Raw genomic sequence first — 24,372 nt, 5'->3', positions numbered from 1 at the left:
ACGAGAGGTATATACTTATGCAATGATGTTTCCATGGTTAAAAACACTTATGAAACCCCTCTTAGGTAGCTGCCTTTAGAGTCTAATTTTGAACCAGGTACCAGAAAGAATCTCATTGCCTTTGAGCCCCACCTTCACATGCTGAGGGACACTCAAAGGACACAGCTTAGAATCACAAAAAGGTGGCACCCAGGTGGTCCATAAACCCTGAATAAAAGTCCGCTTCATCTCAGGTCTCAGTCTCCAGCTCCCTCTGCATCTATAAAACAGTGGATCTCTTCCCTTTCTCCACCAGCATTCCATGATTCACATATTTAAAGAAACCATGGTGTGGATGTCAGACCAGAAATATCCATCGACATGGTTGGTACAGGCAGTGGACATCTTCAGGCCAGAGGGTAGGAAACTGCTGTGACTCTACCCCCATGCCTGAGTGCATGTGTGCGCGCGCGCGTGCGTGTGTGTGTGTGTGTGTGTGTGTGTGTGTGTAGGGGGATTAAAAACAAACACCTTTGGGCACCGGTACTTGGTTTCAAAGGCTCAGTGACACTCCCGCTCTTCCCCAGGTCCCCACTCCCACACCTGATGCCACCACGTACCCCCAGGGAAGAACCAGTCTGCATGCTGGATGATGGGCTCGACGATCCCAACAATCTGCAGTGAAACCGTGGTCATCATCTCTGTGATGTTCCTGCAGGCACAGGGCAGAGAAGGGCAGGGTGGGGTTATCAGTCAAGATGGGTGAGAGGCACCCCTGTCTCACAACCCGTGAACAGGTCCTGGACTGGAAGCTGCAAACCTAGGTCTGGGAGCAGGCTTTCTCTTGGGAACAAGAAGAGATTCACCTCTCTTTCCCCATATAGATAATGGGGATCACCACAGAAGTCCTCCTTACGGGAGACACGTAAGAATATGAATAAGGAAATGAGTAAGATACAGAAATCACCAAGCATGAGGCTCTTCTCAGTGTGAGGTATGAACATCATAGCTGAAGACCCATCCTCTTTTCAACTCTGTTCTCTTTTTCGAGATAGCCCTCTGTCCCTTGGGATCATGAGGCTGGCATGTGTGTTAGGGAGGCCTGAGAGAGTCTGCTTTGCCTGGTCCATCATGTCCCCTGTCCTCTCATTCTGACACTGGCGTAGATTAGCTCAGAGGAGACCCTCACTGCGGAACTGAAGCTCTGAGATTATCAGTGGAAAGAACTGCAGAGTTCTGGGCCTCCTCCTGAGCTTAAAAAAGGGGCAGGCCAAGGCAGAAATATGACTCGACAAATAAATGAGGCTGGTGAATACTTGGCCCTGGCCATCCCACCCCGGCCCCTGCAGCTCCATATAATCCCCAGATGCTGGTTGCTCCTATACTCACCCTTCTGCCTGTGGCCACAGGAGGTTGGGTCCTAACACAATCGCCATGTTACTGGGAGTCATTTTGTTTACATCTTGATATTCCGACAGCTTAGATAAAAATTTGATCAAATATCTGAAAGGAAGTTAGAAGGGCCGGGTTTAACTAAAGGCTCAACACCAGTCACGTTCTCTGAGCACTGGGTAGAAACTTCTTTTATGAAGCACATCTTACTGATGAGACTCATATATCCCACTACATGAGGAAGATGTGTCATGTATCAGGACATGGGAATGCCCCCAAACGGACTCAGGTCTCACTCTGCTATACGTCAATGTCTGGCCAGAAAAATTCTCCATCTTCCCTTTGGATTCAGTACATTATACCCTAAACTTCCTCCTTCTTTTCAGAGCTCTGTCACCTGCCATTCTACCTGTGTGCAGAGGTGAGAAGCAAAGTATTTAGGTATTATTGGCAGGGACACCTATATGCTAGGGGTGGTATTCCCTGGTCCCTTTGGAGCGCCCCCTCAGTAGGGCTTTCTGGAGACAGCCAATGAAGAAAACGTTAAAGACTTAGCATATGGTCCAGTAATTCCACTCTTAGGGATATTCCCAAGAGAATCAGATCCACACAAACTTGCACACAAATGTTCATAGCAGCATTACTTATTACAGCTAAGAAGTGGAGACCACCCAGATGTTCATCAATGGATAAACAGATAAATAAAATGTGGTCTATCCATACAATGGAATATTATTCAGCCATAAAAAGGAATGCAGCTCTGACATATGCTACCACATGGATGAACCTTGAAAATATTATGCCAAGTGAGAGGAGCCAGACACAAGAGACCACATTTATGTGAATTCCATTTACATGAATTACCCAGCATAGTTAGTCTATAGAGACAGAAAGTAGGTTAGTGGCTGCCAGGGACTGGGTTGGGGGAAATGAGGAGTGACTGCTAATGGGAATAGGGTTTCTTCTTGGGGTGATAAAAATGTTCTAAAATTAGATAGTGGTGATAGTTGCACACCTGTATATGGTCATATAAGAAAAAACAACACACACACACACACACACACACACACACATACACACATGAAATTACACATTTTAAAAGGGTACAATGTTTGGGAATTATAGCTCAATAAAGCTATAAATTTAAAAAGATAAAGAGAGCACATGAGGAAGTTATGCACAAATGAAGTACAAAAAATAGCTCTGGCGAACCCTACCCTACATCTGCCATACTCTGGCAAGAGGCCCCATGACCCCGGGGTACATGTTTTCTCCTGGACTCTCAGCTACCAAAGGCTGTTTCTGATGCCATTCTGCTCAGATCAGAGGGAAGTGGCTCCCTCAGGAATTGTTGACTTGCCTTCCGTTAGCTGAGCTGAAAGACCACCAAGCTCAGGGTCTGACCACTGTTGCCATGCTAACTCCATCCACAGCCTCTCCTGAACATGTCTCACTCTCCAAGAGGCCACAGACACCTGGACCAGGACGTGGGACCTCAGCTGAGAGCTGTCAATCCATGGCTGGCTGATGTCCTAGGCTGTCGTCAGCAACACTCAGTGTGTTATACCAGTCTGATTCTTGCTCTTGGGATTTTTTTTTTAATTGTGACAAAATAGATATAAAAGTTACCATTTTAACCATATTTAAGTATATACTTCAGTGGCATTAAGCTCTTCCATACTGTTATGCAACCATCACCACTATCCATTTCCAGAACTTTTCATTGTCCCAAACTCAAACTCTGTACCCATTAAATGATACCCCTCCCCATTCATTCCCTCCCCACTGCTGCTGGCAATCACCATTTTATATTTTGTTTCTATGAGTGTGACCATTCTAGGTGCCTCATATGAGTGGACTCATACAGTATTTGTCCTTTTGTGTTTGGCTTTTTTCACTTAGCATAATATTCTCAAAGTTCATCCACACTGTAGCAAGTGCCATAATTTCCTTCCCTTTTAAGGCTGAATATTGCATTGTATGTGTATTCTGTTTATCCATTTATCCACTGATGGACATCTGGGCCATTTCCCCCTGTCAGCCATTGTGAATAATGCTGCTATGAACGCGAGTGTACAAATATCAAGTCTTTGCTTTCAAGTCTTTTGGCTCTATACCCAGAAGTGGAATTGTTGAATCAAATGGCAATTCTATGTTTCATTTTTTTAGAGGATCTGCCTTACTGTCACTCTTGGGATTTTTTTACAGGAAAACAGAAATAATAAGGCAGATGGCAGCAGAAGCTGAAGTTGAAAATCTGTACCTAAAGAAACACCGAGGAGAGGTGGCAGGGCCAGGCGCAGTGCTGGCAAGACAAAGTGATGAGGAAGCAGAAAGCGTGAAGGAGCAGAAGCCGGGGTAGGGGAAAGATCTGCAGAGCAGCAGGAAGTCAAAGCTCGGGTGGTCGCAAGAAAAGTGACAGACAGACATGTAGAAAATAGCTGGTGAATGGCGGAGCACTAGGAAATACTCTCCTGGCCTCTTCTTCGGGAGGACGGGCTCAAGGACACATCTGCCAAGGTCAGCTCCAGGCTAGGTCCGCTTCCCCCAGGTGCCCATGAACACCTATCTTTCTAATAAATCCCCAATATCTTGAAACAGCTTGCATTAATCTTTGCTCCTTGCAACTCAAAGCACTTTACTGAATTAGCCAATGGATAGTTAGGCAGCCTCCAAAGTCATCTAGCTCCTTTCAGTCTGTTTCCCCATCTGTGAAGTGGTAATTAACCACCTCATAGGGTTGTTTGAGGATGAAAAGAAACCATGCATGTGAACAATGCTTTGCACGCCATAAAATGCTGTGCATGCTAGTGACCATGACCTTTAGACAGGAAACTGTCTGGGTCTTCAATAACCCTGACCCAAGCCTCTCCAGTGTCAACTTACCGGATGTTGTTGTGATTGGCCTTGGGCAATTTTTCACAAGCATTCCACAGAGCCTGAAGCCTCTTGTCTTGCTCCTGGATGCTGGGAAAATAATAAAAAAAGCCATCGATTACGCATGAATCAATGAAGTCTCGCTGGCAATCATATTAACCAGTTATGGTAATATTTGAGAATAAGGAGCTCACCATTGTGACTGACCATATCTGCAAGCTATGATTATTTAAAGGTTTGGCTACTATATTTCCCCCTCTATGTTCACTTTCTGTCTTGTCCTGTGCCATTTTAATAAAACTTCCCATGCACAAGTCACGTATCTCAGGTGGGGCAGGAAAGCAGATGCTGGACCCTTGCTTTGGAGTAGGCAGGGCTATGGCGTCTTCAGGAGGGGAAGTCTGGCGCGGAAACCAGGATGTGACACCAGTCAGGGAGTTCAACTGCTTTCACACCATGGTGGCGGCCTGCTGTCCAGTTCAAAGGATATTTAATAGACGCTCAGTAAATCCCTTTTAAATAAGTAAATTCTGTGAACTCAATATGGACATAAGGAAATCTGACCTTTCAAGATGTAACTCAGAGATGCAGAAGTCCCATGAACCAAAGGATTTTCCACTCTACAAAAAGATTTGCTCTAAGGCTTTCTTTATTTACAAGCCCTCTGAGAATGAAAAGAAATTACTTACAGGACAACACTTTTTATATGCTTTTCATGAAAATCTGCATCAGGGACCACATAGTTAGGAAGCCCTTATGCTCAAACAACATTTTCTCCAGAAAAACTGAAAGGGAAACACCCGCTGGGTGGCGCTCCAGCTCTGACCCTTGACCTAGCACCCACACACGGGTACCCAGAGGTCCTCCCACAGGTCCTGACCAAGGAGACAAAAACTCTTTCCCTCAGTTCAGCCTTGAGGAAGAAGCAAGCATTTTCCAAATCGAACGTCTGCTAGGAAACTGAAGTGAAAACCAAACCTCCCATTTAGAGATGGAAAGGCGACAGCTCACATTTGTCAAGTAGTCATGATTTGACCAAGGGCTGGCCAAAGAGGGTTTTCTTTCGGGAGACCATGAAGACCCAGCTCCATCCTACCTGGGATCTTCTGCCGATTATGTAATCTCTAGGAACCTCATGGTCCTTGTCTGTAAGTGGGATTACTAAGAGAACTCCCCCCATGGCGTAGGTGTGAGTGGTTTAAAGGAGAATCTGTACCAAAGTGCTCAGCCCTCGATCAAGGTCGGCCCTTGCAGCTGCCAGTGCTGCTGCCTCCGCTCTTGCCTCCACCAGCGGCTGACACATCTCTTGGGGCACTGAGTCCGTTTGCTGCCCTGTTCCTCAATGTTTTTGAAGGTTAAAGGGTAGATGCTACCAAGACCTTTCACTCCATAAAAATCGGCAAACCAGCACCAGAGTCTCCGGTGTGTCAGGCACTGACCTGAGGGCTGGGAAGCAGTCAGCAGTCCGAAGGTCACTGCTGTCAAAGCTCACAGCCTACTCAGCTGCATACACACAGCCGCAGCCAGGCCTCAGCTTTAAACGGAGAATGAACACGGTGCAGGCGACAGATTGTGACGCCAGCTGCTTCACCTTGGGTTGTCAGGAAGGTCTCTCTGAGGTTACATGTAAGGTGGCGCCCAAAGAATCAGAAGGAGCCCTGGGGCAAAGGTTGTGGGGATGGTCACATCAGAGGGAATGGCCAGTGCAAAGGCAAAGGCACTTCCGTCCTGAGGAAGGCGCCCTAGAATCGACGGGAACCTCAATCCTTCTTGCCTCTTCCCTCAGGCACCTCCCGGCCTCTGGGCTATTCTGAACCTCTATTCTGAACGGCTCCAGCATGAAGTACTTAATGTATGTGGCTTGCAAAGACGTGTCCTTTGCGTTTCAGGCCACCTTGCACTGATCCCTAATTGCTGTTCTTGCTCTCTCCTGGCTCCACTTCCGACTCCTGGCTGTCCCATCCTGTGGCAGAGTTTGCTGTGTCCTGCGGAGTTTGCCTGAAGTACAATCCCATTGGGGTCCGTGTGGGTCTTGGGTGAGAGTCAGTGTCATCAAACATCAATGGTTATCAACCCAGTAGCCTGCGGAGCTTTGAAATACGGAGCCCAGAGCAATTAAATCAGCATCACTGGAAAAAGGTCTAGGCATTAGTATCTCTTAAAAGCTTCCTAGAAGGCTGATGTGCACAGAAGGTTGGAAAGGGCTGTTCTGGCAAAATTCATTTCTTCAGAAATTGTGACCTTAATGGCGGCCATCATCATTCCTGGAGTCTTTAGGCATGACCCACATATCCTCCAGGGGCAGAGATAAGTCCTTGCCTTCCCTTGGTTCCAAGACACTGAGCTCTGTGAAGTTAGGATCATTCCTATTTCCTCTTGGAGACCCACCTTTGCAAATGCGGTGGGAGGAGCGTCTCCTAGACAGGTCCTGAAGCAGAGAGGAGCTGTACTCCCCATCTTCCGCTTTATGTCATCAGGATCACTTGGCCATTCAGTAAGTAACAGGGACAGTTTCCATCAAAGGCCACGCTCTCACTTATCTTCATCCCCACCACAGTGCTGTTCGAGAGAGGGGCACCAAGTGCCACGTTCAGCACACGGGCTCTGGGACCATTCTACTTGGATTCAGATCCTCATGCTGACATTTATTCGATGGCAAGAAACCTGCCATTACGTCCCTGCCCTCTGACTCAGCTTCCTCATCTGTAAAATGGGGGCAGCACAGCCCGCTTCATAGGGCTGTTGTGAAATGCGGTGAGTTAACAACATACAATGAGCTTCGAACAATGCCAAGTCTAAAAATCACACTCAATAAATGGTATCGCTTATGATTATTAATATCACCATGGAACTCAACACTCACTCTCTATAATGAGGTATAGGAACACCAGCCAGCCTTTTAAAATGCACAATCTCTACTCTATCATGGAAAAAAAAATAGCGTTATGTAACTGGACTGGAGCGCCTTTCTCTACCTGGACACATCCTAGCCTGGCTTTACTTACAGCTCAGCTGGGTTCTCTTCAGCCCCAGTTCCTACAGGAGCATGTCCATATTCCAGTGTTCTTTCCGACAGGCAAAGCTGGCGGCTCTTTACGATGAAATCCATGACTAAAGAGCTCTAGAAACCACATCCTTTCATGGGCACCCAGCTGAGGCCTGTTCTCATAAAACGTTCTCCCTCCTTCATCTCTTTCCTGGATCGTCTCTACCACCCACTCTCTGGTGCCAATTCTCTGTTTCCTCACTAGCCATGCCATTTACTCAGTACAAGCCAATTCCTCCAAATAAGAGCATTTACTTAAGACAGCTCTTACTTACGGCCAAGCCTAATGCATGCATCAAGTGGGGAAAGAAGCCAGGAATCAAAGAGGAAAACCACACCTGGAGCCATAATAGGTGACATGGCTGTGGCTTCGCCCGCTCTCCGTATCTCCCCTCTTCCCGACATAGGACTAGAGTGTTGGGCGTTGTTTCTGTTGTCTTCCTCCTGAGGCCCCACCCCAGGCTCATCTTCCTGACAGGGGAATGGTGTCCACAGCCCAAATATTATGTTTTCATATTCGGTATTAAGTAGTTGTTGTTAAAATATTTTTAACTATTACAGATATGGGTAAAGACCCCTGTGACCACTCCCTTGTCTTACTCATCTCCAGAAAGAATCACTACTATCTGACTGCGTGAGCCCTTCCAGAACTTTCTTTTACACATTTACACATATAGAGAGGCACTACTAAAACTGTATTGTTTTGAGTGTTTTTCCTTCTTTTTACAACAACAGGACACCATGTATGTCCTGGCTAACTTGCTTTATTTCACTCAACAAATAAATCTTCACACCTTTTCATGTTAGCATGAATAGCTCCATTTGTTTTTAACTACTACAGAGTATGTCACAGTGTAGATACGCCACAGTTTGTTTAGCTACTCCCCACACCCTCCATCAATGAACATTTTGTAATTTTTAGGTTTTTGCTACTCCAGATAATGACGCATTCAACATCCTTGTACATGTTTCTTTGGGTATATGTACATGCGTTTCTCCATGATAGATACCAAGAAACGGAGCTGCTAGATCAGAGGTTACATGCTTTCATAGTTTCAAAAAATACTTCCAAATAAACTCCAACACACAAGACACTCCAAAATGTGGTGTACTCACTTGGAAGCCTGAATCCACTCGTCATAGAGTTCAAAGGTCATAAGAGGTTCTGGCAACTCTCGGAGGTAAGATTTCAAAGCTCCTGGGCATGAATACAAATTGGCCATGAGCCACTTTGACATGGCGGAGACAAGTTGCAGCAGCCAGCATTACCCATGTGGGTCACATCTGGGATGGGCTCCCTGACCCAGGTAACAAGATCGAACAGCAGCTTCCTGCGTGAATGGGTCCGAGGCTCTGGCACAGCAATGGGACCTGGGCTGAAACTGCACTGGCCTCCCTGTCTCTTCTTTCCCACCATCATCTCATCTTTTGCTGGCACACTGGGGGGACCTTTCTTCAAGGGGCCATAGCAACCAGGCCTACCATCAGGGCCCCAAGTGAACACATCTGACGCACGTCAGGAAGCCACTGCTCAAATGTCCGTGACATGTGGTCACACACCCTGCATGCTCACCCCTTCCCCACGAGCCTCTACAGCACAGGGAGCACCTTGCTGAGGGGCTGTGGGCGCCCACCTGCGATTGCATGGGGGTCTGCCGAGTACTCCTGCACGTCTACCACACAGCAGTCCAGGGCGGCTTTCAGCTTCTTCAGCTTGGAGGCAGACGGAGCTACTCGGAAGAGTCCCTACCAACAGGACAGCAGGTCAGGGCACAGCACTGTAACTCAAAGGCACAAAAGCAAAACCAACGAAGGCAGGAAGTCTACCCACTCCCTTCCTCCAAATTCTCTGAGTTGCATTTTCCCAACACCACTTTCCAACACTGTAGCTACTGGTTTTCTAAATGTTTCCTCCTGTAGCGCAGGAGCTGGGCCTCACCCAGTTCTTGTGCTCCTAGTGCCTCATGTGAGGTGACTCACTGTTCTGTCTCAGTATTCGCTGAAAAAAAATGGAACTTGGGTACTCAGAATTCTTGTTCTTGTGCATTTAAGATATATTTTAGAGAAGAATTTGACTGAGGCCTGGTTAGATTTGGGGGGGTCTAGGAAGTTGGAGGTAAAAAGGTCTACAGTGCATGTGTGGGGAGGCCCAGGGCTATGCTCGTAGAACCAAGTAAATTGTGTGTCCTCAGGGGAAGGGCCGGCTGGGGGTGGTTTGCGAGGAAGCCTTTAGCCCCGCCCTGTTCCATTCTTAGAGTCACTTTCGAATCCCTGTCATCTTTTCCATGGGAACTACTACGTCTTGTAGAGCAAAAATGAACTATGAAGAGAAAGAGAAGAGGACAGGAGCGTGTGGTGAGAAGGCCACAGCAGGTCAGAGTGTGAAAGGAACCCCCGGGGTCACAGGCAGGTGAGTTAGACATGGGTTGAAAACCTACTGGTTTCTGTTTCACCTTCTTAGCTCCTTGCGTTCTGTGAAGCAACCCACAGACTGAGAAACAGGCTGGCAGAATATGTCTTGCTCCTTTAACCATTCATGGACATTCGGATTTTTAAATTCCTTTAGAAGACAATGTTCCTGGTCTGGAATACTGAATTTTGGGTCTGCTAAGATCGCTAACACCCTTCTCAGTATAGGATATGTCCGATAAACAGATGTCCAAATCTCTTTGGCATATATGTGAGGAAGCTCCCGAAACATGTTTGGATGAGTGTATAAGTTAGGCTGCTACGACAAAGAGAGCCAGCTACAGCACACATTAAAGAGGTGGGTTAGATCCTTATAAAAACGTGCCATAGCCGCAGAAGAAGAGCGGTAGTATTTAGTGATGAGCAATGCCAAAGAGAAGTAGAGCTGTGAAATACAAGCCTTGAGATCTGACTGTGTAACTGAGAAGGCTGTTCCACTGAGAGACATAAAAACCAGAAAGAGAAGGTGGCTGTTAAAATAGCTAGGGAGTCCAGATTTCGGGGTGTTAGAGAAAAATCTGCTTGGAAATGTTGAAGAAATGGCAGCAAACATGGGAGTGGAGCCCAGAGAAGGAGTGAGGACCCCAAATCCTCACTGAGTAGGAGGAGAAGGTCGAGGAGAGATGTATATGCCACAGGGAGGATTTGGGAGAGGGGAGGGCAGAGCTGCGTGGTGGTGCTGGGCAGATCACCGCAACGCCGCTGACAGGAGCGAAGGGGGAACCAGGGACTTGAGGGTGATGCTAATTTCAAGGATGGCGACAGTAGTAACTTCACAGGCAACAACGTGGCCAAGGTGGCTGGGCTAAGTCATGGGACTGGGCAAGCTGGGGTTCCCTAAGGATTACTGAGGGCAGGTTTAGCCTAGTGGTGGGAGCAGAAGTGACACTGCAAGAAAAAAGCAGAGTAAGTGAGTGGTGGTAAGGATCAGCAAAAGTGGAGAGCTATTTTAAGAAACTGGGGTAGCATAAAAAAACAAATCCAAAGAGCTCAGGGAAGGAATATGAGGCTGTAGTTGGGTTGAAAGATTTTTTTTTCTAGGCTAGGGGAAACCTGAGTATATTTGTTACAAAAGGAAACGAGCTGATGCAAAGTAGGGAAAAATGCCAGTGGGAGCGTGAGTTCTGACGAGAGGCAGAAAGTCATGGACAGGGCTGAGGGAAGAGTCAGGTGACAAGATGGGAGATGCAAGGTCATCTGACATCTGTTCCTTAAGAACCGGTTTATACTGATTAAAAAGGTAAAGACATTGATATACTATTTTTACTTTTGTATGTAATAATATTGTCATAGTTGTATTTAAAAACATTCCTTATCTTCTAGAGAAACATACTGAAATATTATAGATGAAATGATATAATGTCTGGGATCAGCTTCAAAATATCCAAGGCAGGAGTTGGGGGGCAGGAAGTGGAGGTAGAGATGAAACAGGGTTGACCACAAACTGGGTGATGAGGCTCATTATCTTATCTTTAAGTGTTTCAGTTTTTCCGTAATTAAAAAAAGGATGGACAAAGAAAAGGCCCAGTTCACCTCAGGGTTCATGAAACTATCCCCAGGGACTGTAAAGATCTTTTCATCTTGTAATTGATAACATACATGAAAATGTGGTAAAAAAAAAACATTCATTCTCATTCCTTTCGAATAGCCAGCAGCCAGAGCAGGCCTGACACAGAGGCGGTGGCCAACACATATTTAAACATTCATCGGCTTCCTCATCCCCATATGACCTAGTGCTGGCTTAAAGACTTAAAGAATGGGGCATCGCAGTCAGGTCCCCCTCTCGTTTCGAGAGCTGTAACTTTCTGCTCTAATAAAACTATCCTCTGCTACAAACTTAAAAAAAAAAAAAGACTTAAAGACTGTTTGGGGTTAATCAGGTTTATTTGATAGATGCTAGACTCATCTCCCCCAGTAAGTTCAGTAATCCCCTATCTCACTCTTTTATATTTTGCTCCGGAATAAATGCATAGCACGCTCTAAATAAATATTGATTGGCTGATCAGATCAAAAGAAGATGGAGTAAAGATTTTAACATAGCTTAGAGAAGAAACCAAAGATGAGGTCTATCTCCCAGAAAATGATTTACACAGCAATAAAAATAACTGTCGTCAATTTCTTGTAGACCTTTTTTACATGTGGCTCTTAAGAAGTACTTTCTAATGTCTCTATCAATCATCATATTTTCAGGATCTCTATAAAAGAATTATGATAAAAAAGATTAAAAGGCCTATTTTTAAAATCAGGGATATTATGAAGAAGACAAAGAAGAATGAGGAGGGGGAAGGGGAACGAAGGGAGGGGAAGCAGCAGCAGTGGCAGCATGCCTAAATGTGTTAAACATGAAGAAAGGATGGCTGCAGTGTGGCCCTAAGTTCCTCATGGCTAGCGCTATCAGGCTCCCACAATCCTTCACTCTCCCGGTAAAGTGAAGGCTCATGGGAAAGCGTAGGACCAATATGTATGCTGCAGCAGAGGGGGCTGTACCATATCACCATGTTTGGATTTGTGGGGGCCGGGGTGGGAATGGTCACAGGAGAGGAGCAGATCCTTCAGGCTGTGTCTCATGGAAGAGGGGACCTGTTAGAGGCTGGGTTTGGCTGTGCCCAGACCTACCTCCTCCTGCATCCCACATTCCAGCAGCATCGTCACACATGCCTCAATGGGGAAGGCGATCTCCCGGCCACTGATCATGAGGTGTTCCTCCAGGGGCTTCCCGAAGGAAGGCTTCTCCACCCAAGCCTCTGAGGGGGTGGAGCAAGAAAGGGGTCAGTGAAAAGGGTATTGAAGGTCACTCATGCTGGAGTATTGTTTTCCTCATCACACAGATTCTCCTAAGACTACCAAAGACATGGAGGCCCAGGTAAGTCTCTATTCTTATAGTTTTGCGATGACTAGGAGGACTGGGCAGGGTCGATGGCTAACCAGCTATGTCCAGAGCTGCTGGGCTTCATGTCACACACACACACACACACACACACACACACACACACACACACACACACACCTCCACACACATCCATGCACACCACACCCCCTGGACTCATCTGCTTGAGGGGGTAGTGTGTGTATGTACTTGGTTTCACTGTAATTGGATCAAGATGCCGGCTTGGGAATTTCTAGCAGCCCATCTAAACTTGACCTTGTTGGGGAGAGCATAAGGCTGGGTGAAATACAGGGCATTGGGTTCATGTGGGAAGGCAAGGAGGCTCCCAATCTTCCCTGTCCAAGGAAGGTTGGCACTTACCCTGTTGTGCTTTGATCTGAGGCAATACAGCCTGCAAGAGTGTCAATGACTTCCTGTGGTATTCAGCTTGCACTTCTATTAGCTGAGAAAACACAAGAGCCAGCGTTACCCTTTGCCAAGGGGTGGGGAGCACCGGCTGCTGTGCCGTGCGGGGGGGCTCTGCATGAAGGTGCTGCCTGACTCACAGGGAAGGCGGTGGAGCCCTCTGCTCCCTCCTCACTTCCCTTAAAGTCACGGGCATGCTTCCTCCTTAGCCTCTGCAGCAAAGCAGTCACACAAGTGGGAATTTGGGAGGTGGAACCATGAAGGATTAGCGGGTACCACCCCAGAGTTGGGGCGTGGCTCAGGCCTGCCTTCGCAGCCATCCTACCTTACTGAGCAACCCATCCTCAAAGCAAAAGGCAAAAAAGAGAGGAGCAACGATAGGAAAATATAAATGGAAAACACATTTAGAAATTCATTTGTCTATAAGAGCTAAACGCCATTAGCCTGTGTGAGTGTGTGTATACACACACACACACATACATACAAACTGTTTTATGCAAAGTGAGTGTATGTTATAACCGATGAGAAAACTTGTGGCTTGATCCACAATCCTCAATTACCTTGGGAGCTAAAAAAATTGCTTTGATTATAGTGATACAGCCCAAAGAATAAATTCTTTCAATAGGTTCTATGTTGACCATCCCACAACTGAAAAAGCTGCTGAAATGCTGATAAGAGCACATGAAAACCTGTGAGGAGTAGTTACTTCATTTATTTTCTGAACCCTTCCCCCCAAAATAGGCGCATATGAGGGAAGGAGAGTGAATCATTGTTAAATGCTTGGTATGGAGAGTAGATACTATTATCTCCAAGTAAAATTAACATGGATTAAAAAAAATCAGAATATTGAAATAAATGGCACACAAATGACAATTAGGCAGTCTAATAAGGCTTGGAATGTCAACAATTTCATTAGTTGAAAAAACTCTAAAATTGAATATGACCTTCACAAACAAAACCAATGGAATATACTTGAAAAAATAAACTTTCTAAGCTGGAAGGAATGCATATCAGCTCTTTTTCAGGGTAAAAGGACCTCTGTGCACTTCTGGTCCATGGATGAAAGTGCTGGAAGGCTGTCCACAGCTATTCTACATACTCATCAAAGCACTTTAAACTTTTCAGCATTTCCCCTCCTTTTTCTTCTGTGTCTTCCTTCCTTATCATTCCATTACTTCCCTATTTTTAATTTGTATGTTTTTCTCGACTCAGATATTTTTTTACTCTCTAAATCTGCTTTTATTGATGAAAGGAAGGTAAACAGGTCATATCAATCATCGTTTACCTACCTGTCATCATTAGCAAAAATCTAGATTAAAGACAAGTATGTGCTGGGGGTGGGGTTATCTTCTTTTCAGTTTCCTGTTTATCATACGCTAGGGTTTCTCAGTCTTGGCCCTACTTCCATTTTGGTCTGAATAAATCTTTGTTGTGGGAGCTGTCCTGTGCATTGTAGGATGTTTAGCCACAATCCTGACCTCTACCCACTCGATGCTGGTAGCACCTCCCCCAAAAGGTGGTAGTGAAAAATGTCTTCAGACATTAAGAAATGTCTACTGGAAGAGGGAGCAAAATCACCCCTGATTGAGAACCACAGCCATAGATCACTGAATTGCAATAACCTTCATGGATGAGGTTAAGTTTTATTCTTAGGTTTTTGGGGAAGTCCATACAAGGAGAAATAAAAGGTGGGGTAAGTAGAACAGTCGAAGCCCCACTGTTTTCTGTGACATGCTCAACCAAGGGGCCCTCAGTTCTGTGTCCACATTCCTTCCTGTCCACAACAGGAATCTTGCAAACAGATTATAAGGAGTCTCACCTTTCTGGACCCTTACCGTTTGAAAGTAGTTTGCATAGTCAATTTCTTTGGCCACAAAACTGTACATGTCAGCCGAGAGCTGGTCCTGTGGAAGGTAAAATGCACAACCATGGTAAAATATAAAACATGAAAGAATGGCTAATGCATGGGTCTAGACATCAGAGATGAAAGAGCCTTAACCACTATTTAATCTCATTTTAAATAAAACTTGACAGATTACAAACTTTGTCATGGACATTTCCACGTTTTCCAACTACGGTTCTAGAGAATGAGTAAGCATTAAAAGAACATCTGTGCCAGTGGTTTCCCCAGAGATTTTAACACATGGGCCACGTCTAGAGTTAGGGAAGCTGGTATGGGGGAGTGACGTGCAAATTGCTTCCATCTATCGCTGCAGTTTGTGCCACCATTGTGAAGCAACCTCCAAATACAAACTGTGCTTTTGTTCTCTTCATTCGGTCTTATCTTATCTTTGATTAGTCTACTGCTTTGTTGACCTTCATTCTCAATATGGATTGGTTGATCCCAAGCAGATGAGAAAGAGACTGAAACACGCTGATTTAGAGGCATAAGACAGGTGGGCAGGGGAAGGACTGCTGTTCAAAACTTGGCAAAAGCTGGACTTATTTATCCAGCTTCACACCCAAATTTCACAGTGTTAACAGTTCTGAGCCTTTTCGTGCTCCCTGAGATCGGGGGCCATGACCTAATGCTGTCTGATTCTGGAATGCGATCTCCTCTGAGAAGAACAATTTTTAGTTCCACAGGAACACCCATAGTAAGGTACAATAAAGGTACATTTGGAGCAGATGTAGGCTGTGTCACTGACCATATATTTGAGCATCTCACATCTCTGAACTTGTTGGCGCAAGTCATGTATATATATATATATATAATCTCTAAAATTCCTCCCTGTTTGGTTGCCTCAGGTAGGTGATCTTTAGAACAAATGCTAAGTTGATAGAGAAGAGTATATAATGTTTGGGTTGAGATACACGTGAGAACACCTGGAAAGATGATCCAGGTGCTGAGTAAATTAAAGCAGGCAATCTGCACTCTGGGAAGAAGTGTGGAACCTCAGGTGTTCTGTACCAATCCCGTAACGGCCGCCCCTCCCTCCAGCTGCCAATTAAGCCTATTCTTAGTGAGAGCACTGGGTTGGGAGGAGCAATCTCTTTTTCCAGTATCCTTGACAGGCAAGCCATTGCGGGGAGCATCCTTAAAGAGTTCTTGTACACCAGGTGACAGAACCATGGCACAGTTAAAGGGGAAATCTGTTCTCTGGAGAGCTTTCAGCATGGATTAGTCAATGCTATGCTTGGTCCAGTTTCAAGTAAGGGAGAAAGGGAGAAACAATAAATTAATATTCATTGAGAACAGTGTAGGTGCCAGGAACAATGTCACACGGAATTCTCATCTAACTCCTAGGTAAGTGTTGAATTTCCAATTTCAGATGAGTAGCTACCAAGAGTTCAAGGATCTTATTTCTGTCCTCCACTGTCTCAAAAGCTCTTCTCATAGCAGGGGCTTAATTTTCTGAAAGAACAAACGAAGAAACAGAGGCTCAGCAGTGGTAACTTCCAAAGAATAAAATGGGCTCTGAGCCCACCCAGCTCAGCTCCCTTTCACCAGAGCATCCCTATAATGAATGTCTCTGCAGGGCAGCCGAGGATATCAAAGGTTCAAGAGAAAGCAGTTTTGTGAGGAATTGACCTCGTCTGCCATCCCTGCATCAGCACTGTTCAGGAGACATCCATCACTAGCCTGGAATATAACATAAGGAAGATATTTCAAGTCAGGAGAAAACAAAGGATTGAGTGACAGAAATGGCTCTGCAGGCAGGGGAAAGGAGGGGACCCCTAAATGCCACATTTAACGCACCTTCAATGACTCAGCATTCGAGCTTTGCCAACAGATGGCTTTAGAGAAGTCAGATTGTGTGTGTGTGTCCTCAGGAACATTAAAGGACTTTTAAAGGTACAGTTAGATGGCTGCCTTATTAACAACATGGATTCCAAATAAACCACACAGCAAGTAAAAAATGAAAAAGGAACCTATATATCAAATTTCTATTTATCTAAATCATTAGTGAATTTTCTTTATAAAGAGAAAAAAACTTTCATCAATAATCACCAAAATAAAATGTGTTTAAATAATCATTTGCGGGCTGGCCGAGTGGTGCATCGGTTAAGAGCTGGCTTGGGACGCCAGAGGGCCCCGGTTCGGATCCCACATATGAGGGCCAGTGACTGCCTTCTGCAGCTAAGATGCTGAACAACAGCTCAACCTGGAGCTGGGCTGCCGTGAGTCGCCGTCGACGGGGTAGGCTGCAGCCCCTGCTGCAGTGGGTGACCATGGGCTACTGTGTGTAGCCAGCAGCTACCATGTGTAGCCAGAAGCCGCAGTGAGCGGCCGTCCAGAAGCCGGCGACTGATCTGCCTCACCTGGGAAGAGTGTAATGATGGTGCCAACTTGGGCCAGTAAACCAACGTCCTCCACAACTAGACTGAAGAACAAAAAAGGACAGCAACTTGTCTGTTCCCCTTCCCCCAATTCCCCAGTGCTGTTCTCATCTCCCAATTCCCCAATAAAAAATCTTTAAAAAAAATAAACAATCATTTGCTTTCTAATTTCTCAACTAATCCACACTTAGAAAAAATACAAAGTAAATAACCAAATTTACCTGTAATCTCAATAGCAGAAGTAATGGTTATAACGCCGTGATGCATCTATTTTAATTGGCACATATTTTGTATGATTGCTAGACTTACAAAAAATGGCGCCAGAATGTTTTGCAGCTCATTTACCCCTACAGAAACACGTCTTCTAGTGGACATGATATTTAATCTATGGATAAACTCTGCTTCTATTATTGGATATTGTGTTTCTAACTTTTCCTATTATAAAGACACTTGAATAAGCATCTATTTATACAGATTTGCACTCATCTCTTGAGTATTTCCTTAGGATAAATTCTGTAGTTAAAATTAATTCTGGTTATATAATTCTTTATAGTTAAAGTAAAAAATTTAGAATGCAGGCTGGTCGAGTGCCTCAGTTGGTTAAGAGCTTGTTTAAGAGTAAGAGGTCTGAGCAACAAGGTTGCCGGTTTGATTCCCACATGGGCCAATGAGCTGTGCCCGAGCTGAACTGCAAACAGGGGAAAGGATGGCTCAGCTGGTGAAAGCACTTGCTCCTAACAACAAGGTTGCCTCCTTGAGATGGTGGGCTATGCCCGCCCTCAACTAAAAACTGAACTCGGCGCCTTGAGCTAAGCTGCCACCCGGGTATCTCAGGGGATAGAGTGTGTGCTCTTAACAACAAGGCTGCCAGTTCGACTCCCACATGGGATGGTGGCACACCCACCTGCAACTAAGACTGAACTTGGTACCTTAAGCTGAGCTGCCACCCAGATGGCTCAGTGGATACAATGTGCACTCTTAACAACAAGGCTGCTGGTTCAACTCCTGCATGAAATGGTAGCTACGCCCACCTGCAACTAATGGAACACAGCACCTTGAGCTGAGCAGCGCGACTGGACTTGGAGCTGAGCTAGCTGCGCCCTCCACAACTAAGATTGAAGGACAAGAACTTGGCTGTTCCCCTTCCCCAATTCCCCGACTCTGTCCCCCTCCCCAAATTCTCCAACACTATTCCCCTCCCCCAATTCCCCAATTAAAAACAAATTTAGAATGATAATGAGTTGGGACATTAGGGCTTTTGACATATACTGTCAAATAATCATCAGTAAGATAGATCATGCATACTCTAAGAGGTCATTCATAAATGCTTTGTTCTGTACAATAACCTTTTAATTTTGTTTAATCACAATCATATAGTGGAAATTTAAGTAATATGTTCTTAATTTGTATTTTGTTTTATCAAGAGTTTAACTTCCTTCTAGGTTTACTGTCTGTTAGTGTCATCTATTGTCAATTCCTTGTCAACATTCTCTTTTCCTATAGGAGTCATCACCTATTTCTTATGTATAAGATTTGTAAGAATTCTTTAGATTGATGACACCACTGGCTTTATCAAATGCTACTAATATTTTGCCCAATTTTCCACTACCTCTTGATACTATTTACAACTATTGTTTTTGGTGCTGTACTTTTTAAATGGCTTTTTCATGTAGTAGTATCTATTAAGTTTTTCTCTTTATGATTTCATCCTTTGCTAATTGGCTTAGGGCATCTCAACCAATGGTATAAATATCCATATAAATGTTCAGTAGAGAATATATCATTTAAATCTTTAATATATTTGAAATTTATTTTGGTACTTATATCAGATATAGAATTATTTTGTAAGAGCTAACCAAATGTCTCAGAATTGTTCATGAATACATTATCCCTATGGATTGGAAATATCACAGATAAAACTTGTCATACACTTGGATTTTGGATTTTCTTCTGGGTGGGATGTCTTGGGTTTTTTTCCACTATTTTATTTCTTTTAAAAATGGCACCTAAACTGTAATTATGCAACTTCATAATACATTGTAAGAGATGGCAATTTGAAGCTCCAATAATTCTTCCACACTAACTTTAAAAACTTCTTATCACCCTTTGAAGCATTTATTACAATTATATCGATCTACCACAGTTCTAATCAAATTAACTTGGGAAAATTAAAATTTTTTATTTATTTATTTTAAATATTTTTATTGGGGAATTGGGGGATGGGAACAGCGCTGGGGAATCGGGGGAAGGGGAACAGATAAGTTGCTGTCCTTTTGTTCTTTAGTCTAGTTGTGAAGGACGTTGCTTCACTGGCCCAAGTTGGCACCATCATTGCGCCCTTCCCGGGTGAGGCTGATCAGTCGCCGGCTTCTGGACGGCCGCTCACGGCGGCTGCTGGCTACACACGGTAGCCCATGGCAACCCACTGCAGCAGAGGCTGCAGCCTACGCAGTTGACGGCGACTCACGGCAGCCCAGCTCCAGGTTGAGCTGTTGTTCAGCATCTTATCTGTAGAAGGCAGTGTCACTGGCCCTCATATGTGGGATCCGAACCGGGGCCCTCTGGCATCCCAAGCCAGCCCTTGACCAACGCGCCACTCGGCCAACCCAGGAAATTCAAATTTTTATGACATTCAGTCTTCTCATCTAGGAACAACTCTCAATTTTATAAAGTCTTTTATGATTTTCTCAGTCATATTTTATAATCATCCTATACTGCATGATGTTATTGTAGGATTTTGAATATTTCTGTTGTTAAAAAATCCTTGAGATATTTATAAATATTGGTCTCAAATACTTTTTCTTGGTAGAAAGTATAACCTTGACTTTCACTGTTGAATTCTGGTTTCCAGTCGCACATGTAAAGAGCTTAGAAGTCACCATGTTAAGAAGTCACCAGAAACAACATACAAAAAGCTGAACAAACTGAAAAACCAACAAATGTTTTTTGAGTCATCAGAGAAGTGAGGTGACATGGCAAAACACTGGCCCCAAAGTGGAGAGGCAGACAGGTGAATATGAGAATCACAATTTATCAGAGCAGAAACCTCCACAGAAATCAGTGCTGGCGCAGGAAAACCGGAACTGTGATTGACAAGTTGCTGGAGGCTCAGTGTGGACATGTCAGAATTAAAAACGGAGGGGACCTGGTCATTGGGGGCCACCACACTTTTGTGAGTTTTACCTCCAGGAGTTCTACCAAGTTCTCACAGTGAGTATCACAGAAAGATCCTCTCCTGCTTTCAGCAAGGGTAACGGAAAAGGAACCATTTTGAAATACAGTTGGACATTTTATTCCTCGTAACAAGGCCTCACCTCAGAAGAAATTATTTTTTTTGAACCTAACCTATTGAGGTTCTATCAGTCTTACTGATCTGGGGGAAGGGAAATTCTCAATTCTAGCAGGGTCTAGCCTTCCACTCAATGAAGAAGAGAAATTCGCAGCTCTAGCCCCCTCTAGCCATCCTGTCCTACTAAAACAAAAACAAACAGACAAACAAACCTGAGAAACTGAAAAACAACAACAACTGAGAAGCACTGGTGAAGTTCACAGTCCAGGGGCATGGGCACAGGCTTTCCTAAAAGACTGAGACCTAATCATAGGCCTATCGACTACTTCCCCTCTCCCCACACCTCACCATCACATTACTAAAGGCCTGTTTACCACAGTTCCTTTCACCCAGTACATCACATCCACATTTTTGTTAGAATTGCAAGACGCTAAAAGACAAAACACAAGCTGAAGAAAGAAAATAAGCAAGCATCAGAACCAGAGTCAGATATGGCCAGGATGTTGGAATTATCAGGGTATTATATATATATAATGATTAATATGCTAAGGACTTTAATGGAAAAAGTAGAGAACATGCAAGAACAGATGAATAATATAAGTGGAGAGACGGAAGTTCTAAGAATCAAAAAGAAATGCTGAAGATCAAAAGTGCTGTGACATAAAGAATGCCTCTGAGTGGTTCATCAGTAAATTAGACATAACTGAGGAAAGAATCTCTGAACTAGAGGATATGACAACAAAAATTTCCAAACTGAAAAGCAAAGAGAAAAAAGACTGACGACTGGAAAAAAAGGGAACAGAGTATTCAAGAACTGTGGGACAACTTCAAAACATGTAACATATATGAGGTGTGATAAAAAAAATAATATACGGTGAATGCTTCTGCCAAGTGCCAGCCAGCAGAAAGGTAGGGATCTTCAATACAGGAAGCGGTGTGTCAAAACTTAATAACAGTGTGTGACAAGTTTCAACTTGTTCAGTGCAGTCAGTCGGGTGTGAGCTATGGTTCAAAGAAGGTGTGTTTTAAAGTGTGCCGTAAATCATCCTTCATCATGACAATGCTCCATGTCACACATCGCTTCTAGTACAGCAATTTCTGTCAAATAAAAACATTACAGTGTGTCCTCATCCACCTTATTCACTGGATCTGGCACTGTGTGACTTCTGGCTCTTCTTCACAGTCAAAATGACCATGAAAGGTAAATGTTTTGAATCGATTCAGGACATCGAGGCAGCCACGACAGCACAACTAGACACTCACGAAAGGGGACTTTCAAAACTTCTTCAGAAAGTGGCAAGAACGATGGGATAAGTGTGTTAGAAGTGAGGGGAAGTATTTTGAGGGTGATTAATGGCAATGTGTCTTTTACTGTAATAATTTTTTTTATTTAAACATTCACCACATTTGTTCATCATATTGCATACATGATAGGAATACCAGAAGGAGAAGAAAGCAAGAAACAAAAGCAACAAAAGAAATAATGACTAAGAATGGCCCCAAATGGATGTCAGTCACCAAACCACAGGTCCAGGAAGCTCAGAGAACATCAAGCAGGATAAATTAAAAAAAAAAAAGGTACACCTCAGCATATCATCTTCAAACTTCAGAAAATCAAAGATAAAACTCTTGAAAGAAGGCATAGGGAAAAAACATCATTCCTACAGAGGAGCAAATTACATCTAACATCTCAGAAACCGTGAAAGCAAGAAGGGAGAGAAGTGGAATAAGTGTTAAGAGAAAAAACCTACAGACCTAGAATTCTGTACCCTGCAAAACTATCTTTCAAAAGTGAAGGAAAACTAAAGACTTTCTCAGAGAAAAAAAAAATCAGAAATTTGTTGCCAGTAGACTAGCCTTGCAAGAAGTGTTAAAAGAAGTTCTTTAGAGAGAAGAAAAATGATATAGGACAGAAGTAAAGATCTACAAAAAGACAGGAAAAGCGGCAGAGAAAGAATAAGTGAAGATAAAATAAACTTTTATTTTTCTTACTCTTAATTTATCTAACATATAAGTTTTTTTCAAAATAAGAGCAATAATATACGTATGTATGTGTACACACACATATCTATGCTACCTATGCTTATGTATAGGTGAAATGAATGGAGTTAGAAGTATTTTTGTTACTAAAAGGTACTTATACTACATGTGAAGCAGTATAATGTTATTCAAAAGTGGACTTGGATTAGTTGTAAATGTATATTGCAAACTCGAGGGCAACCACTAAAAAAATTTTTTTAAAAAGATAAAGAAATATAACTAATATGCTAAGAAAGGAGGAAAAATATAATTATACAAAATGCTCAATTAAAACCTCAAAAAGCATAAAAGGTATACAAAGACAAAAATAGTAGCAAAGAGGGCCGGCCGAGTAGTTCAGTTGGTTAAGAGTTGGCTTAAGAGTGTGAGCTCTGAGCAACAGGGCCACCTGTTCAATTCCCACATGGGCCAGTGATGCTGTGCCCGAGCTGAGCTGTTGCTGAGCTGCCAACAGGTTGCAGGATGGCTCAGCTGGTGTAACAACAAGATTGTCTGTTCAATGGTGGGCTACACCTACTCACAACTAAGATGAACTCGGCACCTTGAGCTGAGCTGCCGCCCAGATAGCTCAGTGGATAGAGTGTGCGCTCTTAACAACAAGGCTGCCGGGTTTGACTCCCGCATGGGATGGTGGCTACACCCACCCGCAACCAAGACTGAACACAGCACCTTGAGCTTAGAGGCCACGAACTGCCGACAGGCAGCCAGATGGCGACTGGTGCCCTCCACAACAAAGATTGAAGAACAACTTGGCTGGTCCTTTTTCCCAATTCCCCAACATTGTTACCCTCCCCTAATTCCCCAATAAAATCTTTAAATAAATATAGTAGTAAAGAATTGGCAACAAATTGAAAACAGTAACAAATAAGATAGATATTAATCCAACTATAACAATAATCACTTAAATATCAATGATCTATATACACCAGTGAAAAAACAGAAATTATCAGAGTGGATCAAAAAAAACAACAAACAAACAAACAAAAAACGACCCAAGTATATGTTGTTGACAAGAAACTCATTTTAAATATAAAGGTACACGTATACTCTGTTTCCCTGAAAATAAGACCTAGCCAGAAAATAAGCCATAGCATGATTTTAGGTGCCAAAATATGGCAGCTTGGCATGCTAAATATTTTAAGCTGAAGACGTTTGTGGAAAAGGCACCCTTCTCCCTGAAACAGGCCATACAACTCTCATGTGAGGGGCGCGTGCCCTCCATATCCTGGAGGAACCATGCTACGGCTTATTCTCCATCTAGGTCTTATTTTTGGGAAAACATGGTAGATCAAAAGTAAAGGGATAGAGAAAGATATACCATGCTAACACTACTCATAAAAGCAAGATTATTTATATTAATTTCACACAAAGCAGAATTCAGAACAAGGAAAGTTATTCAGGGATAAAGAGGGATAACATATAATGATAAAAGGGTCATTCTACAGAAGTGAAACAGTTGCAAGAAGAAATACATGAGTCCATTATTATAGCTGAGGACTTTAACACCCTTCTATTAGAAATGGACAAATCCAGCAGGCATCAAATCAGTATGGACATAGTTCAACTTAATTGCATAATCAATCAACTAGATATAATTGATATCTATAGATTAGTCCATCCAACAGCAGAATACTCAATTCTTTTCAGGTTCACATGGAACATCCACCAAAACAGACCACATTCTGAGCTATAAAACACACCTTGACA

General features: G+C 43.7%; 1 protein-coding gene across 8 annotated transcripts in view; it reads right to left on the bottom strand.

Annotated features, from left to right (window-relative positions):
• The window catches only part of ARHGAP44 (Rho GTPase activating protein 44), a 174,420-nt gene that overhangs the window by 24,881 nt on the left and 125,167 nt on the right, over positions 1-24,372 (bottom strand). For all 8 annotated transcript variants that reach the window (XR_002123895.1, XM_019641507.1, XM_019641503.1 and 5 more), the window contains 8 exons: positions 14,891-14,959; positions 13,011-13,092; positions 12,380-12,507; positions 8,929-9,040; positions 8,411-8,492; positions 4,258-4,338; positions 1,369-1,482; positions 600-691 (listed from right to left, as the gene is read on the bottom strand). Coding sequence is in view for 7 of the 8 variants with exons in the window: in XM_019641507.1 (XP_019497052.1) it covers positions 600-691; positions 1,369-1,482; positions 4,258-4,338; positions 8,411-8,492; positions 8,929-9,040; positions 12,380-12,507; positions 13,011-13,092; positions 14,891-14,959 (760 nt within the window). In the remaining variant the exon portion in view is untranslated. The remainder of the gene's footprint in view (positions 1-599; positions 692-1,368; positions 1,483-4,257; positions 4,339-8,410; positions 8,493-8,928; positions 9,041-12,379; positions 12,508-13,010; positions 13,093-14,890; positions 14,960-24,372) is intronic.

This window comes from Hipposideros armiger, unplaced genomic scaffold (genome assembly GCF_001890085.2).
Source record: "Hipposideros armiger isolate ML-2016 unplaced genomic scaffold, ASM189008v1 scaffold_61, whole genome shotgun sequence".
Taxonomy (NCBI): Eukaryota; Metazoa; Chordata; class Mammalia; order Chiroptera; family Hipposideridae; genus Hipposideros; species Hipposideros armiger.
The sequence above is the reverse complement of the archived record's forward strand: the minus strand, read 5'-3'. Positions and strand labels throughout refer to the sequence as shown.